Source organism: Plectropomus leopardus, chromosome 15 (assembly GCF_026936395.1).
Source record: "Plectropomus leopardus strain MGB_pleo_1.0 chromosome 15, ASM2693639v1, whole genome shotgun sequence".
NCBI classification, from domain to species: domain Eukaryota; kingdom Metazoa; phylum Chordata; class Actinopteri; order Perciformes; family Serranidae; genus Plectropomus; species Plectropomus leopardus.
Genome location: NC_142190.1, coordinates 11,002,896 through 11,023,181, shown reverse-complemented (window position 1 = coordinate 11,023,181; position 20,286 = coordinate 11,002,896). Strand labels below are relative to the sequence as shown.

Genomic DNA, 20,286 nt, shown 5'->3' with positions numbered 1-20,286 from the left:
CTTCCACTATTTGCAACCTGTTGCACGAGATGGAGCATGGTCACGTTATTTTAATCCTCCCTCTTTAGCATTTGTAAGTTACACATAAACATTTGATAAAACAATATAATGTGGTTGTAAGCAAATGCAATTATATTTAAGTGCTTGCTAATATCCTGCAGTTGTCGACAGTCACTGTGTATTTACATAGCAGCCTTCACTTTGGCAAGCTAAATAAGTGTTGGTACAGTCGGACAATTAAGAAGCGGTTCTCTACAAAATGAAATATACATATTTTCCCTCATACCTGTAGTGCTGTTTATCAGTCATCTGAAGAGACATTGTTTTGGTTTTGCTTCTGATTTTCAAACAGTCACATGCAACTGACAACAAGCTACCAGGCAAGTTTTTACCCTTCAAGAGAAATTCAGGGTTCAGTGTTTTACATATGGACGTCTACAACATCAAACCACCAACCCTGGGATTAGACCTTCCACTCTTTGAACAACGTTTTGCTGGATATTCATAATTTCATCCATAAAGTTGGCACAGACGAAAGGTGGAAATAAAAGAACGGGGCGCTGCTGAATTTTTAAACATGATTCAGACCTGAGAAGAGTCTCAACTACTTAAAATCAGCTCTTTCAGTGTTTTCCCAGAATGTTGATCTGAACTATCTCAAAGATAGATCCTGAGTCAACACTCATTAAGGACTAAAGACTGTGTAAAATATAAAAAATTAAATAAATAAAACTGACCTGAAATGGTGTGTACTGAGTGGATGCAGTGACTTAAGAAGACAAATTGAGAAAATGAGCAGTATGTACACTTTTAATGATAAAAGAATATTTAAAACAAGTTAGTATGAGCAGATTAGTCATATAAAAGGCGTTGTCTCCATAAAGACATAATTCTCTGATTTACAATAAGAAGAAGGCTTCAATCGTCACTTTAGTGCCCTGAATCTTCCACTGGTGGCTCTGCTGGTTTCCATTACGCATGAACGGAAAGAGGTCGTCCACTTCACACTGAGGTCGGTTTCGGCATTGTTCCTCTGTTTTCTGTGTTTGGGTCCCGGTTTGATTGTGTGAGTGTTTCAGATTTCTTTGAACCTGGAAAAATAAGTGGAGTTAATAAAAGTTACACTGAGTTAAAGAATGACTGACGATGCAATCAAATACAATAATTGTATTCCCTGTTTAAAGGAAAAGTTTGACACCGAGTTATTTGCTGACGTGCAGAGAGTTAGATAAGAATATATCAATAGCGCCCTCATGAGCTGGAGCCAAGAGACTGTTAGCTTAGCATGAAGACTGGAAACAGAGGGAAAAAAACTAGCCTTGCTCTCTCTAAAAATAAAATAAATACATTTTTAAAAACTTGAAAATTAGGGGGAGACATATTATTGCTGATGAAATTAAATTAAAAAGTGCAATACTTTGGCTCCGCTGTGGCTGTGGCTCTCTCTCTGATCCGTTTTCACCAAAGACTGTACGTAAAGACGGACGCCACGCCCTCACTTATCGCTGCTATGCCTAAGTGAAGCTAAAATACTCTGCAAACGGCTGCTGCCATCTTGTGCTGGTGGCGTCATTCAGAGCCAGAGTCTACGTCATGGATGTTTTATAAACGTAGCGGCGATCTCTGGGGTGGGGGAGTTTCCAAAACATCCATCCGACCAATCGCGAGCAGTCCCATTGAACGCAAGCGTGTAGATTACTGTTCACAGCTGTCTATCATGGCCGAAATTCCCCTTTTTGTGTAACTGAATAACTCATTAAAACCGAACTTATCATAGAAATGATCAGTTGAACAAACATCAGGGTGATGAGAACTACCCTCAGTGACAGAAACCATCTTTAACTCTAATGATTAAGCATTAATGGATTTATGTATGAAGCGAAAACTAATGTTGCGTCTCTAAATCACACTGGTGGCAGCGCAACAGGGACATATTTAAGCTTCCACACTGCAAATCTAACACTAATGCATATGTGATGGTGTTTTCATGTTATGTGTTACATTAGACGACAATAACGTCGACTGAAAGTTATTTCTTAAAAAAATAAAATAAAATAAAGAGCTCAATCTTTATCAGCTGAAACATTAAGTGATGACCTCATGAATGCATCAGTAGTTAGAAACCAGCAGTACAATATATTATTCTGATACACACCTTTACTTTTGTTACATTAATTATACTTTGTTTGTCAGAGTATTTTTACACTGTGTTATTGCTACTTTTATTGAAGTAAACAGTTAACACATGCATGCACTGTAGAAGATGTACACTTTTCAGGGATAAAAATTCACCTTTATTGCTGCTGTACATATTCCTCTGCAGTAATGAAGTAGCATGTTATTTTTCAATGACAGGTTTATGTCCCCACATGTTGTAAATCAAACATTTAAATAACTGAAACTCACTAATGGCTTTCCAAAGTGGTTTTCATGTAATAAATGCTACACAATGACTGCAGCCTCACTTTAACTGCTCACTGTTTCAATCTCTCTCTCCAAATTTTCATTGCAGATGGACGCACTGAAGAAAAGATCCAAAAGTGTTGTATGGGAGTATTACACTCAAACAACACCAGGAGAGGCAGTCTGCAATACATGCAAAGAGAGTGTCAGCATGAGAGGAACTCTAACTTTATAAAACCTCAAGGAGCTATTTTTATTTATTCATTTTTACATTTAAATTTTCACTTGCCGTTATAAAAAAGGTGCTGGGAACTTGCTGTATGTCGACAGTTTCATTTTTGATTAACAATTTGCTAAAGGCATTTAAATAAACTTTTGTATTGGAGTTTGTTATATTCTAGGGGTCGAACAATATTGTTTTTTCAGAGCCGATATAGATTATTAGTACTTTATGAGACCGATAACCGATATTTTGAACCGGTATATGAAAATATTTATGTCAATATTTAGAATTTGGAATATAACAAACTCAAACACAAAAATTTGTTTAAACGCCTTTAACAAATGTTTAATCAAAACTGACTTTCAACATCAAATACAGCAAGTTCCCAGCAACTTTTTTTTAAATCAAGTTCAGTGAAAATTTAAATAATAAATGATTAAATAAAAAAAGCTGCCTGAGGTTTTACAAAGTAAAAGTTCCTCCCATGCTGACACTTTCTTTGTATTTATTAACTTATTAATTTCATTGGCAATCATTAAAATAAAGTACCAATACAGATGATTAGCAAAATGCCAAATATCAGCCCTAATAATCTGCCAGGCCGATAGACCCCCTTTTTTTTTAGATTGTAAATATTAACAGAAAGATTTTCATTTTAATTGTCAATGCATATCGGTGCCAAATATGGGCTATTTGTCTAATCAACTGCTACTAATCGGTATCGGCCCTGAAAAACTTATATCAGTCGACCCCTATTAAAAATAACTAATTAACAGGTCATATATCAATTGATTGACCCATATAAAAATGACGAGAAATGTAAAATGATAATATGTGGGTTTATGGGGAGTTACACAGTGTAACTATTTATGGTATTTATGGTTATACTGGTCTTATGATTTATGTTTTGTTTTGTTTTTTTAGATTTCATGACTGTAAGATTTATGGTTTAGCTTTTTATTGAGCTAGGATGCCTTCTGTCTTCTCTACTTTAAACTTATTTTCATACATTTGAATTGTATGGACATGTCCTTTCACACCTGTTGGCCTGTTTTATGATCACTCTTGTCTATTTTTGTTAAACTCAGTGCATATAATTTCCTTACTGTGAAGCACTTTGTGTGAATGGTGCTATAATAAGTTAACTCTTACTCCTAGTTCTTGATGAATAACAGCTGATTAGATATAACATGTTGATTAGTGAGCTTTAAACGTGATGGTAGACAGATTTTTGTTACCTTTGGGCAGAGCCAGGCCAGCTGTTTCCCCGTGCCTCCAGTCTTTATGTTAACATAAACTAATTGCGTCCTGACTTGAGCGCTGTATTCTTAATGCACAGACGTAAGTAGCATTGTTCTTCTCATCTACTCTCTGCAGGACAGGGATTTCCCAAAATGCTGAGCAAGTATTTTAAAGACTAATTGGCAAACTAATCTATCAGCATCTTGACTCTTCTTTCTAATAGTAAAACAGGAAATGGAGACTATTATTTTAATGTGAATGACTTTTCTTGCCATGGGTTTTTATTGTAAACCATCCTTACTGGCTGTTTTAAAACATGCTTTCACAGATATGCTGTTTTTCTAATAGTTTGCTTCTCTGGCCTCCTGGTCAGGGTTAAAAAAATACACTGTTAAACTCAAGAGACTTCCTGACATTATTGTAAATAAAGGTTAAGTAAAAAAATAAATAAAATGATAAATTTTAATGAATGACAACAGTCTGATACTCACCCCCTGACTCGGGGCGTACGTCCACACCATCCCTGAGCTTCTTTATACACAAGCCTGGACAAAAACTGAAGACAATCAAACAATGTGTCAGTCAGTGTTGTTATAAAACTACAGAAACATCTTTATCAGTCACAATAATTCAATTATCCAAAGCATGAGAGAAAAAGATCCAAAATTTGAAGCTCTGCTGTGTAAAGAGATTAAAGATATCAGTGAGTAGAGAAAGGCTCGTATCTGACCAGGCAGGCCAAGACGTCGGCAGAGATCAGCATGTAGAAGACGTTGTTCCAGCCAGTGGGAGAGATCACACCGGCTAACAGCGGACCCACCGCAGCTCCTACAGAGAACACGCAGACAGCATCAGCACGTGCAAATACAAGTGTTTCTTTAAGAGGAAAAAACAAGCAGTTTCAACCTTTTTTTAGACTTCTAATATAACAAATGATGATTAGAGGAGCTTTAAAAGAGTCATGTAAAGTAACTTCATACATACCAACTGAACCAGTGCCGTCAATAATCGCTGTCACCGTTGACAACGCCCTGGAGTTTCCTCTCAGACTCTCATGTGTTCCCTGTTACAACACAGTGTTGAGATATTAAGATCTTTTACTTGATTAAAAGCAGCAATACCACTGTGTATAAATACACTGTTAGAAGTTAAAGTCCAGCTTTAATCAAAGTATAAAAGAATAAGTTTTACAAGTAAAAACACTTTTAATGCAGAGTGGCCCATTTCAGATTAATACTGTGTAATATTGCTGATGCATTTATTTCTTCATAACTTTGATGTTGGGAGAGGTGGAGCTCTTTCTAAATTATCTATACACTGTTGTGTAGCTTAACCGATAATAATACATTATAATTTAATAGTTAATCGATATTTTTTATTGATAATCTAATTTTGCAAAGTAACTTCAATTATCAAATCAATGCCCTGCAGTAAAAATTACAATCTTTGACTCCAAAATGAAGTGAAGTAGTAGTATGATGAATTGTAAAAAGGAATTACTCAAGTACAAGTACATGTAAATTCAACCTCAAAAAGTACAGTGCTTTATGAATGTAAATGTTTATGTTATTATATGTCATCAGGATCATAGAATCTGTGTTAATTTCACAACAGACTTGTTTTTATTGAACGATTTGTTAACAGGCGGCAGAGACTTTTCCCATGATGCCTCAGGTCTTACCAGGTCAGCAGAGACAGCAGTAGTGATGAGGGCGTACGGTCCGTTCACTAGACCTCCACACACCAGCAGCATACCTACATATGGAAAAAAACTGTTAATAATGAATCTACTTCAGAACTATTTTTATACACTGTGTGTAAATTAACTCTCGCAAGCAGATCATGATCCAACACTGACCAAAATATCAAAGGCATAAAAAGCAAATTGACTTGTTACTCTTCATATTTCCACAAAAGTTTAACACCATGAGAAACCCTTATCCAAGTAAGTATTTTCCATAAAGTAAGTTTTTGTTTGTTTTGTTTTTAAACTTTGGCTCATTCTAGCAGGAAAAAAACAAAACCTTCCAAGAAATTAAAACCAGAAATACAGTGAAGAGTCTTACCGACTGTAGTACCAATGCTGCTCTGTCCGATGTAATTATAGAGGAAAAGCTGGAACAAAAACAAAATAAACAATCAGCAGACATCAGAATCAGCTTTAATGACCAGGTACACACACTAACTTTGTGTTGCATTGCCTGCCTGTATTTTAGTGCACATGATCATATTGTTAACCCGTACCTGCATGTTTTTACATTTCATTAAGGGTCTACGTAATCACTCTTGTATTTTATCTCTGCTTCTGTCTGTTGCTGTTTCTTGTTGCTGCTCTACATGTCTGCATGTTATGCTTAGTTGTGTGTTGTTGCTTCATGCAGTGTGTGTGGCTTTTTGTGCTATATATTGTTGCTGCGCTATTGTTTTGTACTGGTGTTCTGCTGTTTCTGTGTGGGAGTTCCTGCTTGTGGTAGCTGTTGCTGTCGTTACGGTGTCCTGCTGCCGTTGTTATGTGAATTTTATCATTTAAAGGACTAAAGTTGAAAATTAGCCTGATGGTTTACACTGGCACATTTACAGAAATGTTGATTAATGTGTGTTGTCCTCATAAATAAAATAAATAAAATGAAATAACAGCGACGTCCACATATAAAACATACTGTATTAATGGTTTTAGTTTAGCCTCATCCTTTCAACATGTGTAGGCTAATCTTTGGAATAAAGCCACTGGTTAAAAGGGTGATTGTGCAAATATGTAAACAAAAGTGCTGTCGTTAAATAATTAGATTTATTAGATGACACTCACCATTGGACCAGCAGCGAGCAGCATGACGCAGCAAGTTGTTGCTCTTCCACCAATGTAGTCGGACACAAGGCCCGCCGTGATGCCTCCTGCAGACACACGAGATTCAAGTCACATCGTGTTTTCCTGGCAGCACTGTGATGATGTTTATCTGTCTGACTATTTTAACTCTGCTGTTTTCTATTTGCAGCCCGACCAAAAATTGAACTGCAGAGATGTATTTGCATTGTATAATTAGTATCTGACATATTTCCTTCTATATCTTCAAGCACTGGGCAATATTTTTTTAATATATTTTTGACCAAATACCTGGATATCAGTATTGTAAGGATATTTAAGGGTTGACTTCTGATGCTGTCACAAAATAAAGATAAATTGATAAATAATTGATAAACAATCATCAGTAATGTGGATATGACTAAGTGGGTTTGGATAAATTATAGAACAATCTGGTAAATTAAGAAAATAACATCACTTTACTGTAATTCTGCCTTTGAAACCAGGAAAAGTCAACATTTATAATCAACATCCTAATTTCTTTCCACATAAACTTGTTGAAAAATACAAGCTTGTTAGATTAAGTGATATTACTGATGAGTCGAGGCTCACCGCTTACCCACAATTCCTCCTACATCAAATAGTGTGGACAAGTCTCCCGCGTCTTTGGCATCAAAATGTGCTGAAAATGACAAACAAAATCCACGTTAACTTAAAAAAAAAGACTTACAATGTTACATGTATGATGTTATAAAACGATAAAACAAAAAGCATGTGTTTACTGACCAACATTTGAGATGTAGAGAGGAAGCCAGTAAAGGAAAGTGTAGCTGACCAGCTTGGCGAACAGCAGGCAGAGAGAAAACTCCACCACTCCCTGTGTGAGACACAAAAACACTGTGAAAACCACAGCAGGAGCTTTTCATCACCTCAAAATGTTTCCATTATCACAGTACTGTAATTCACAATCAACTGCGAGACAGAAAAACACCATGAAAACCACCACAGGAGCCTTTCATCACCTCAAAATTCACATTCAATGCACAAAACTATTTAACGCCATGTGTGATGTGACAGGAAGCTGGGTATCATGCATCAAATGTTGACAGTATGATACCTTAAATTCTACAGTGATATATAAGCTCTTATAAAGAATTTTAAACGTGTTTAATTTTGCCTCATTACAAAGCAGCCATACAGAGACTGAAATTTCTATAAACCAGAAATGATCTGATACCAGGCCCTTTTCACAGCAGACATTCTGACTTGTCATATTAGCAAAAGCAAAAGCATTATTATTAACATTAATGATTGTTTTGTTCTCAGTGACGACGTTTACATGCTCACTAACATTCCACTATTATTCTGAATATAATTTGATGTACATGTACAGCATGTTCTGCATGGATACACCTAATTAGGCGTTTTTATGAATACCTTTTTTTTTAAATACATGCAAATATTAGAAAGCCAACCTTTTTAAGAAGGCAGTTGAAGAAATGAAAAAGTCCAACAAGTCCGCTACCTTTAGAAAATTGTGAAAAAAATCCTAGTTTGATGTTAAGTGACTCCAGCTGTCCACTTTCCAGATTTTGATCTGATAAATGACTCGTAGGGCACATTAGTCCGCGTATGCATGGCTGCATGTAAACAGAAGAATTAGTGGAATTAATTTTCATTAGCCATAAATAGCTTAGCAGAAATATTTTGGGTGATAAGAATTTTTTAAAAAAGGAGAAAACAGAATATTTTGTGCTAGTTAATGTAGTCAATGTGACAGTGAGTGAGCCAACACTCACAATATCAGGACACTTACACTGAAGCAGCCAGTGTAATTCAGCCATCAGTTACATTTATCATTTATTTTTTGAGATTTTTTTACATGTCACAAAGTCAGAATATAAGAAGGGTGCAGCTGCTTTCAGGAAACTCTTTCTGCAGGTCTAATGCCTCAAAGAATTAAAAAGCAGAGTTTGAATTTAAAGTACTTGATTGAATTAAATTTTGTAAATCTGTTTTTTCTAATCAACAGAAAACCTGCTCTGTGTTCATTTTTTTCTGACCCTAACAACTGTCAAATTGTTCTGTCAAAATTTTATTTTGTAGAAAAATGAAACAATCAGTGTCGTTCCTGATGCCGCCACCAGAGGGTGACAAAAAAAGAAATTAAAATAATTCAAATCCTTCACACAACAGCTGCGTACCTTTCAAGATGCACAAATTCTGAATTTAAAATATACTGTTATCTTTTTTTGTTATGAATGAATAATGCTTTAAAATAGTACGTAGTTAGCCTGTCTAAAACTAACTGAATCCAAACAAGACTTTTGATGGTTAAAAGCAGTCGTCTCCACTCACAGGTATACTAAGAGCCCCGCAGAAGCTGATGGCCTGTGCGTGCTCCTCAACGACCTCCACAGGCTCTGTGGTGATGGCACCATTAACGGTTCTGTCAGCATGGGACGAGTTATGCAGGAGGGGCTCCGTCTCTCCATTCTCCTCTTCGCTCTGACGCACACATGCATGATGAGTTCAAGAGGTCCCGTTTTGTGTGAAAACGAAAGATGAATATTTGTGTTTTAACTTACGTGGTGCTGAGGGGGACTGCAGTTGACGTCTTCAGGTTCTGCATAAGAGAGAGGGAAAGATACAAGTGAAAACTAAAAGCAAACATTCAAGTTTGACAAGATATATTAAGCAAGACAAAATACAACATGTAAATATGTCACATTTTTCAGCCTCCACCCTTAATGTTAACACTAAACATGTCTCACAACTGACTCTATAGTGAGGACTGAAACTAATAATCGATCATTTATCTAAGAAAGGGATGAATCAACTGATCAATCTGTAGATTCAGGGTTAATAACTCAGGAAAAATGTCAAACATTTGCTGTTTTTTTCTGTTTTATATCAAAGTATTTATCTGAGGGGTTTAGATTGATTGTTAAAAAAAACAAAAAACAATCCATACATTGATCAACAATAAAAACTGGATCAGACCAGACAGAGCTGAAGTTGACTTAGTTTAAATGAGGTAATGGTACTCAACTGAGTTAAAGATTTGCTCAGAAACCCCCCCAAAATACAAAAACTCTTCAGATTTACACCAATCATGGAGCTGTCATATTTTTCATTCAAAACCGTAAATTTGTAATCTAAACCCTGTCCAAGATTAATGCTTTGTATTTTGGTGTTTGTGTTTTTCTGATAAATAGACACATACTCTCAACCAGGAAGAAGAAGCACAGGATCCCTGTGGAGGCGATGATGAGTCCAGGGACGATGAAGGACATTCCCCACGCAGAGGACACAAAGACTCCTGCGATGAGGGAGCCCAAGATGTTTCCCACTGAGGTGTGTGAGTTCCACACACCCATGATGAAGCCACGCCTGATGATCAAAACATAAGCACACAAAAGGTAATGAGTACGTCCTTTCAAACCGCTGCACTTATTTTGAAATCCGGTTGCATCTCACACATAAGGACAAACAGGAGCGTTTCTTCTCTCTAATCTCAAACATGCACACACTAAAGGATCTGAAAATAATGGCGCATCGTGCCAAATGTCGTGCCAAATGCTTCCTTTGAATTAATGATAGCAAGGTTAAATAGTGACAAAGGGTAATTTGATCAGGTTTGGGAACATTTTTTAAATGATATAAACGGTGGAAATAGGTATCTCTAATATGTGAGGGTAGAAAGACTATGTATTTATTTTATCATACTTTCTTTAATTAACATCACTCAAAGGGACACAATTTCTAGTATGTAACAAATGATGATATGCTCTGTTATATTTGTGCACTGAGATATGTATGACGTTGCTGTTGTTTGTATGTAATTGTTTTTTTAAAGATGGCTGTACTGTTTATATTGAAGTTGTTTTTGTATTTATATCACGTTTGATTAATTCAGAGACTTAAATAAAAACTGAAGTGACAAAGAACGACTGTCGTGCCAGAATCCCTACAGGATATAACATATATGGAGACGTCAATAGCAAAAATGCATAGTGCCAAACAACCATCTGTGTCAGCCAGGGTTTCTTTTACTGACAAAGTGAGGGATCTCATGTGCACGACCATTGAGTTATAGACCCTGTGCGTCTAATGTCATTTTATTTATTTACAAAATTTTTATTGTTAATTTTACTTTTCATTAAGTTTGTTATTTTTCTTTTCTTCCTTTCATTTATCTATTTTTTCTACATCTCATTTTCCCTCATAATTTCTTTATGGAGGTGAAGGGTACTGTTGTGTATTTGCGTGTTTGCTGTTTGTTCTACATATTAAAAAATAAAAGATGATAAAATAAGATTGTTGTGCCAGAGGGAGCATGAATTAACAACCTAACTTGATCTCATGGAGAAGCAGATGTAACCAAAACAGAGACTGAAGTTCTGCGACTGCTCTCTGTAACGTTAACAATGCTTTAAATTCAGAAAAACAAAGGCAGAATGGCTAGAATGGTCACTGTTGCTTGGCAACACCGTCAGCTGCTCTGTATTAATCTTAACCGTAATTATCCAGATTTTAGATCCTAAATATCAAATCACTTTGAAATGATCACGGCGGCCACAATGAGCCTGTGAGCAGTTCAGAAGGTTAAGATAATCTGGGTTGAACATTAAAACCGACTGTGGCCCCTCACGGGATTTGTCCCAGATTGTCAGGAGAAGTGAATCAGGGATAAATCAGCTCGAAACTCCTGTAGTCTGAGCCCTGCTTTAAAACAACCTTTATCATGTCTCATATTCTCATACAACATGTTTGAGGATGCAGTTTTTATGCCATTCCTTTGATCGTCGGTCGTCGGTCATGTTAAAAACTACATTTTGGGAAATATTGATATTTGCTCTCTTTGTGATAATTCCTGAGCCAGTTTCAACAGTGCTGACTGTAGACTGTTTCTGATGTTTGAGGAAGAGTTTTGCTATAGCAACACGTTGCCTGTAACCTGTCTGGGAAATTTTTGCGCACTCGACACTGAAACAGGAACCTGATCCTCTTAAAATCTGCACACTTTTTGATGCCAAGCGTTCAGTTTCTTTTAGTAATGACTGCTGATTTCTTCTGTTCCTACTGAAGTGTTGCTCAGAGGGATCTTTGGCTCTTTCTGCCCTTTCAGTTTTCAGTCTAGTTGTAAAGCATTTTGTTTTCCATGTAGAAAACTAACCCTTCATAACAAATGATTTCTGTTTGTAAAGAGGAATTTTTACAAACAAAAAGCATAAAAAATCATTCTATTTTATTTTATTTATTCATTTTTAATGTATTCCATTTCTGACCCTGAAAACTGACAATGGCAATGACAATGTTTTTCATTTTTCATTCTTAAATTTCAAGATAGAAATCAAATTATAATTTGTTTTTTGTTTTTTTCAAGGAAAAACTCAAAGACCAAAACACACATGGACCTGAGCAGCAGTGTGTGTATATAAGGGGCAGTTTAGATTTATGATTGAAAGGATTTGCTGCTTGTGGTCTGAGATAAATCACAGCCTGAGTCTCACTGTGCTGTCAAAACGTGACAAATGTTCATGTGTGAGTCAGCCAGCTTAAAAAAAAAACACTACTGCTGCATCGTCAGCAGGATTGTGCTGCTGATGCACATCGCTCAGTACTCACTTCCCCTTTCCGAACCAGTTGCCAACACAAGCCACCACTGCTGGCCATCCGGTGGTCTGCATCAGCCCGTTCATGACCTGCAGAGTGAAGCAAAAAGCATTAAAGCCTCTTAACGCTGGTACAAACTCTACATAATGAGGAGAATAAGAGGAGAGCAGTGAGCACACCATTCCTACACCTTAACATTCCCACACCAAACCTACACAAGCTCACACACACTTCTGCAGTCATATGATGCAGCTGTGAGTCATGTGATGTGTGTGAGGAAAGCCTGACTAAGCCACCGTGAGATCTCTGCATTTTTTCAAGGAAAGAGATGATAAATAAGGTCTATTACTGACCCCCAGAGCTCAGAGGTCACACCTGTAATGGGGTAAAAGGATTATTAGTCAGTACAATAAACCTGTGATTTCTTGATAGCCACATGTAGGAGCTTTGGTCTTAAAAAAAAATTCACGTTCTCTATGTTGAATTTTTATCTGTCTTAAATCAAGGAAGACTGTTATTTTCCCTTAAAGTGTCATTATAAATTAAATGAGTTTAAAGTGGGTCAACAGGTCTATAGGCCTTTAATCCATAGGTTAATATTTAGAGCATGAGTACTATTTCTAATTATAGTTTCCTTTGAGTTTTGAATTTACTTGTGGAATTTGACTCCAGGGAGGGTAACATGACGTGAGGCTCATCTGATTCCTCAGAGCTACTTTTGCATTCATGAGCTAACGACAAACTAAGGAACAGAACTGTACATGCACCGTAACAGCTGACTTTTTCTTCAGTTTAGTGCCGTTTTAAAAGTATTTTCATTTTCCAGTGATGAACTGAAGTTCATTAGCACAATATTAATTATAATTTCAGTCATTGATCAAGAAAACATTCACTGATTCTGGTCAAGATCTTTGAGGTTTTGGCTAAGACAGCTAACTCTGGGAAATTATGACAGGTATTTTTTTCTTTTTCTTACAATTTTCTGACATTTTAGAGACTAAAAATGAAAATAATAGTTAGTTGCAGCTTAAATATATGGGAAGAGAAAGTAGCTTGAGTCCAAAACTGGTGTATCCATTTGTTTCTGCGGTTAACCAACTCTTGCACACCTAAAATCTGATTGTGGGGGCTGATGTGTGGTTATTATTGGTTGATGGGACTTTTTAAAAAAGACTGAAGTGAAACAAAACTCTTGACAATACCTTAACTTGCACTGAGGCAACAAGCATTTCCTACAGAGTCCAACAACTTATGAAACCTGACTGTCAGCATGGCTGAACAGGTCAGCAATAAACATCTAATTTCTTCCCTGTTTCTCCCCTGATGTGAGTTTGTTGTGTGCAGTAGTTCTGCCTGCCAAAGTCTACGAGAGATTGTTCATAGCTGTTCAAGTGTCATATATCTTTACTCTGTTTGAAGGTTAATGTCTAAGTGTAAACAAAGAGTTGTACAACAACAGAAACGCACAAGACAGGATGCAAACCTACTCCCAAATTGGGCAGATAATTTGGTACACAAACTAACAGCGTTAAAGGAATAGTTTAACATTTTGGGAAAAATTTGCTTTTTTTCAGAGAGAGAAATGAGATCTCTGCACAAACAATCATTTTAAGTGGCGTTATGTGCTGTGTCTTTTTTGTAACGAATAATAGTTATCCATCTATGCAGAACTCCTGCAGTGTCTCCAGCCATACTGTGGCTCGCCAGATATGGTCAGTGAGCACAGCTGTTGGTCTCTGCAGAGGCATGATAGCACCAAAACTGTTATCCCGCTAAAGCTGTACACAGTGTCCAACTGTTCTTCCCCAAGAAATTTTTCCAATCAGCAACTTCCTCTAAAACCACAAAGTATCCTTAGATGACTGTCTGTTTGTGTACAGCTTAAACAAACAAGAAACAAGTTTTGCTACTATGGAGAGAGCCAGACTAGTCTGCTTCTAAGCCCAGTAGTACTAATAGATCTACGGAAAAACTTCTTAAATCTATAACTCTTTAAATGAATAAATTAGTGAATAATGTTTATCGTCCAAAAATTACAGGTCAGGTCTCTAACCAAACCCCACCCAACAGCCTAATTTACGGTATGGAGCTTAACTCTTTGACATATTTTCCACAGGAAAAAAAGGGTCACACTATACTTTTCTTCTTTCGAAACGCATCTGGTAAATGTTGCTATGTCGTGGACATCATATTGTGTCACACAATGTGATTGGTTGTGGTACAAACATCCCTGTGTTGATAGTACTTTTTAATCCACACCAACTCCAACCTGCTCGTGGACAAACTGTCTTCACCAGCCTGACTGATAGCATTTACTGAACCCAAGTTTTCATGTCAGCACTATGGAAAGAAATCAATAGTGTTTGCATTTATTGATTTACTGATTTAATTTCCCAGCCCACCAAAGCAAGTGAGGGGAATCTGCTGCTCGCAGAAAGACTGGGAGCTGATTAATCAATTAAAAATAAGGTGAACAAGTTAAAAAACTATACAGCTGTGTGATTTAAACAGCTATCTGTGCACATTATGCTTCACTAAACACAACTGAAATAGACTCTGATCTTAAATCCGTATGTGGAGGAATACGGCGGGCGAGGAGCCATTCTTGACTAGTGCCAATGTTCTCATAATGTGTGTATAATTTAACAAGTTTACAAGAAAAGTCATATTTTAGTACTATCTACTTGAATCAGAAAACATTTAATTCACACAGATTTAATTACATCATCAATCGAGTCTTGTGATTGGTTTGCTCGCTCCATATAAAAGTGTCTTTTGTCCAATGGATGTAACCTTTTACGTGTTTGTCCCTGCAATGTTACTGCCTTCATTCACAGTTCAGTAGTATCAGCATTTTTTGTGAAATGTTACGAGGTCTTGAGGTGGGAAATTGACGGTACAGATTTCCCTGAATCTTAATCCCTGCTCCCATTCACACGTTACGCCACATGTATAGACTGAATGTGTGTAAGGGGCTTTAGTGATGGTGTGTGTGTGTGTGTGTGTGTGTGTGTTTACCTGAACGAAGGCGTAGTACCCTAATGAGTGGATGTCCCAGTAGTAACCGAGGCCAAACAGACATGTGAACAATCCACTCATGAGCATCCCAAAACTAAGATAGTACCGCAGAGGCAGGCGCTCTCCAAATATCCCACTGTGGATACAAGGCATGATTATGACTTCACATAGCACACACACACACACACACACACACACACACACACACACACACACACACACACACACACACACACACACACACACACAGAGAAAGATCTGCAGAACATACAAACCTGAAGAACATGCCGATGGCGTAAGCAACCAGGAAGGAGTTATCCAAGACCCCAAACAGCGTCTTGTAGTTCTCCTGGTCTAGAGAGACGACACAGACAGCACTCTAAGCTTCATCCATATAATCGTTTTGTTTTCTAGATGTTTTGTCAACAAGTAAGAGTTGTGCAGCATCAAGAGCCCTTAACAGCTTCACACCCAACAACACTTGAAATTGCATGACATAAATGAACCGTGTGATGTGTGAACAGAACCTGTGCCTTAATGAAAAGCATTCATATACCAGACAGTAGCTTCATATCCTACATGCTGAGGACAACATCGTTCATTCTCAGTTACCAATATTTAGCATAGATAGTGTTGACGATGCCTTGGAGCTTTAACACATTCTTTTTTTGTTTTGCCACGTTAAATAAATAAAAAAAAATTATCTGTAAGTGCCAGTTATCTGTTTGTTTTTGCAACATTTACTTACCAAAAGGCGCCCAATCACACCAAGTCTCATTGTTGGTTATGTTGAGGTCTGCTGGCCGAATGACTGTGGAGCAGTTTTTGTGCAGCTCACTCTGAGAATCAGGCAGAAACACATAAAACTGAGCAGACGAAACAACTCAGCTAAAACTGTCGGTACTAGATATGTTTAGATGTTGGTATTATTACACAGGAGTTACAGGAACTTGTGAGTGCAGACATATGAGTAATTTTGTGTCTTTTTAACACACATTTCCTTGCCTTTTATTATATTAAACATGCCCACTTTGACATCAAATTATCTGTCTGTTGATTTTGAATGTAGTTGTTTTTTTAAAACTGAATCTTAACTATCAAATGCCTTTTCAGCATCTTACGGGTTATCTACGGATGAAGAGCTTTTGATATCACAAGCATGAATAATGTGTGGGAGTCTTCTGGTATCATCTGTAGCATTGTCTGACAAAATCAGTTTGATCATTATGGATAAAAAAGAGAAAATAGTGGGTCCAGAAGATTTACCTTTAGCTGTATGTATGTAGAGCATTCAAAGTGGAATTTATCTGTTTTTGGGAGTAAAGAACTGAATGCAAGATGTGAAATACGTGAAAATAATGCTTTCTTAAACGGGGATGGAAATCACGAGGCCCCACGATCCAACATTATCAGGATCCTTGACTGACGATAAAATATTACTGTGATTTTTAACGTTTTGTGATATGCTGAGTATTACGAAAACATATTTTGCCACTGTTTACCTTTTTCAACTGCAAATTATGTCCCCAATTTTTTTAAAAATCTGTTTTGCCAAATACGATAAAGTTTTTAGTCTGTCCATCTCACTTCAATCATATTTACTGCAGCAAAATGTATATAGTGGACTGAAAAAGCAACTGATTTCATTATTCTAGAAGGCAACCAAAATTTAATTTGTATTTATATAAGAAATGATATTTGGCATCTGCATATCAATACAATATCACCACATAAAGTATTGCCACACTATGCTGTGTCAACTTTTTCGCCTCCACTATTCTTAAACGATGTATGATGTATGTGGTGGCATGTCAAAAACATGTTCATTTATTTAACTAATTGAACCTAATAAACCTCTAATGTATCTGGAGGGAGTTCTGGTAAATTTGCATCAGAAATTCGTCACTTGCAGCTGCATCTGAGTTATTTTTTGAGTTAACATTTTTTTTTAAATGAGTCTAAAGTGAGTGTTGACTTCTGCCGCCTCTGTGGCTGTGTGCTATCTGCTGTTCTAAATTAACCTTGAGATCCAAATAACAAACGGCTTGAAAGGGCATTAATATTTTGTCTAATAAGAAATGGTTTCATACATTTATTCATCTCCCCTCTGATCCTCTCATATTCTTAAATAACAAAAGGAGGAGACTTGACAGTAAGATTCAGTACTTAAAATTAGTTGCTGTTTTGTTTTTTCTGCCACTAAAACCTCCGCTTCACTTAGCTAAAACAACTCAACAAACTCAAGACAGAGATTTTTTATCTTTTTCATCAGTTCCAAATTTATATGAAGGGGCTCCTGAGAACATCTTTACGTGCAGCTTTTTGACCCATGACCCACACTTGACAAGTTCCTGCAAAAACTGCAGATAAAAAAAGGAATTGAGTTGTCCCAGTCACCTTAACAATGCTGATAGGTTTCCGTGACAGATGGTAGGCCGTGTAGAAGAGGAAGGTGAGGAAAAGAATGAAACCGCGGTACCTACAAAAGAGAGAAAAAAAGATGTAGTGGCAAAGTCTCTCTGATAGGACAGTAGATATTTATAGTGAATCTTCTTTATTTTGTACATTGCAAGCACAATGAGACATAAAGAAAACTAAGAGAAAAACTGAAATCTTTACTTGTTAGTTTTTTTTTAAAAACTCTTGCTACCATAAATCAATCCTTAACATAAATAAAAATGCCTAAGAATTACAGCTTTCTGCTGTTAATAAACTATAAAAACATGTTAGAAACAGATTACGATTTGATATACCTTTACAAGTACTTTATTTCTACAATTTTGAGGTATTTACATTTTATTACTACTTTATAGGGAGATTGTACTGTTTGATCCAATAAACCTACAAGATTGTTCTATTATGAATTTGATAAATATCACGAAAATAGGATTTATTGCAAGGCTGTTGTATTCATTTGCATTAGATTGTACAGGTGTACCTAACAGACAGGTAGATTAGTGTTTATGGCACATCAAGGTTAAATGGCTCCATAACATTAGCCTTCTTCAGCTCTTCATTATGTTTTTATCACATACACTAGAAACATGGCATTGCACTGTGACATACGAGTTTTCAATTAACATGCACCACTCATTACTATGAAGTTACTTGAGTATTTTGCAACTGACAGACTGTAAAAAATTGCTACAAGTAAAAGCCCTGCTTTGAAAATGGTACTTGCGTAAAAGTAAGTATAATCAGGAAAATGTACTTCAAGCATTAAAAGTACCCAATGCAGAAAAATCTAAAAGAACACATAAACACACACACCTCCAAAGTATTTTTAAAAAGTAACAAAAAAAACACACACACACCCAAAAACCTTAAAAATTATTAAAATAAGAAGAGCAAAAAACACCCCAAACTCAAAATTATTAAAAAAAAGGATTTTGATGATAACTCTTCTTATGATTTCTATGTAAAATATCTTAATTTGTAAGGTAACTAAAGCCATTGGATAAATGTGTAAAAAGTACAATGTTTCTTTCTGAAATGTATAAGTGTAAGTAAAAGTAGCATGAAAATAAAATACTCAAGTACATGTACTTCAAATTTATACTTAAGTACGGTGCTTGAATAAATGAACTTTGTAATATTTCAATACTATAAATGTATATATAATATACTATATACTATAAATGTATATATATGTGTGTGTGTGTGTGTGTGTGTGTATGTATATATATATATATATATATACATATATATATATATATATCTTTTAACTGGTAGGAATTATCTAACTGCTGGGGTATCAGGGTCTTGATTAGTGTAAAATCAATAAAAAGGAGTAATAATCACCACAGTGTGATATTAGAAACTCAGATGTTACTAGAATAGGGTGAATCTAGTCTTTAACCAAATTCCTTAAATTCTTCATTTGTCGATGACTGTATTGATTAGTTACAGGTCAAATCTGTGTCGAGAAGGCAGGAAGCTCAAAAATGCCAATTTTCTAATGGAGTTTGGCGTGGCTCTTAATTGTCACATGAGAAACCAAAAGTACCCGGTGTATACTATATACTATATATATATACTATAAATATAAAAACAAGCAGCAGTTATGAGTTTATAACAGATAGGGTATAGAAAACAAGTTAATTATACGGGTGCGTTGGGTTATATAGCCTCAAATAGCCTACAAATTCTCAGAATGTGTTTATTGATGAGGTTAAGACAATCATTTACAGCGGGGCTGATAACACACACACACACACACATGAAACTAGACTAGCGGGTGTAATGAGGATGTTATTAACTGGCTGTTTGATGAACAAAAGGGACAATGGAAACTTACCAACTATCTCGAGAGAAGGCAGTAATAAGTCGTATCCCGGGAGCCAGAGACGACTTCATTTTTCCGATGAAAACGGTGTCAAAGTTTACCACAGAGAGTTAAATCCCGGGCATGTCCTCGGAGGGCTGTTCCCGGTAAAGAGGCACTGCTGGACGGTTTGTAGCTGGCTAACGTCGGTTGTATAACCGGGTTATTAACGGGTTGTAACGGTTAAAAGCGCGTCGGAGAGTTAGCTATTAAAAAAAACACACTTGTTTCGTGCTACTTAAAACACGAAGCCTCTTTAAAAAACGAATAAATTAAGGCACATGCGTAATTTAGACGCCAGCTGCTAACTACAGGAATAAAGCGGCAGTCTGGGAGCTTCCTGGTGGGAGAAAGAGTCCGTAAACATCCAGCAGGTCTCCATACTGAGCGGCTTTGAGTTTATATCCACCGGGTCCGGAGAGCCAGCCTACCTCTGTGCAGCTCTGATACACACATTAAAGACCAAAAAGGCGTTTGTTTCGTTAAAAAAAAAAAAAAAAAATATTATTAGCCCAAGTGTGTTATTCCATAAGATTTTCCAGACGGAGCCTCCCGGCGGCCATGTGACCCTCGGCTCCTCTGACGTCACGGCAAACAGGAAGCAGCTGAGAGGAGCAGCAGCTGATCCTCCATTGATTCCCAACATGGGGGTCGTGG

The 20,286-nt window shown here is 36.6% G+C and overlaps 1 protein-coding gene across 2 annotated transcripts; it reads right to left on the bottom strand.

Moving 5' to 3' along the window:
• Window positions 1-796: 796 nt before the first annotated feature.
• On the bottom strand, window positions 797-20,204 carry slc37a2 (solute carrier family 37 member 2). Of its 2 annotated transcripts, XM_042499466.2 has the most exons (18): window positions 19,603-20,202; window positions 17,703-17,784; window positions 16,054-16,144; window positions 15,581-15,659; window positions 15,306-15,441; window positions 12,300-12,376; window positions 9,895-10,061; window positions 9,257-9,294; window positions 9,027-9,176; window positions 7,455-7,545; window positions 7,288-7,350; window positions 6,675-6,760; window positions 5,935-5,983; window positions 5,550-5,623; window positions 4,853-4,931; window positions 4,599-4,696; window positions 4,360-4,424; window positions 797-1,091 (listed from the first exon to the last, which is right to left on the bottom strand). In XM_042499466.2, the coding sequence occupies exons 1-18, from the start codon at window positions 19,659-19,661 to the stop codon at window positions 1,076-1,078; spliced, it is 1,500 nt and encodes a 499-aa protein (XP_042355400.1). In that variant the 5' UTR covers window positions 19,662-20,202; the 3' UTR covers window positions 797-1,075. The 2 variants fall into 2 exon arrangements, with proteins under 2 accessions (XP_042355400.1, XP_087944251.1); XM_088088125.1 differs by lacking the exon at window positions 797-1,091 and having other exon boundaries at window positions 4,356-4,424; window positions 19,603-20,204.
• Window positions 20,205-20,286: the final 82 nt, after the last annotated feature.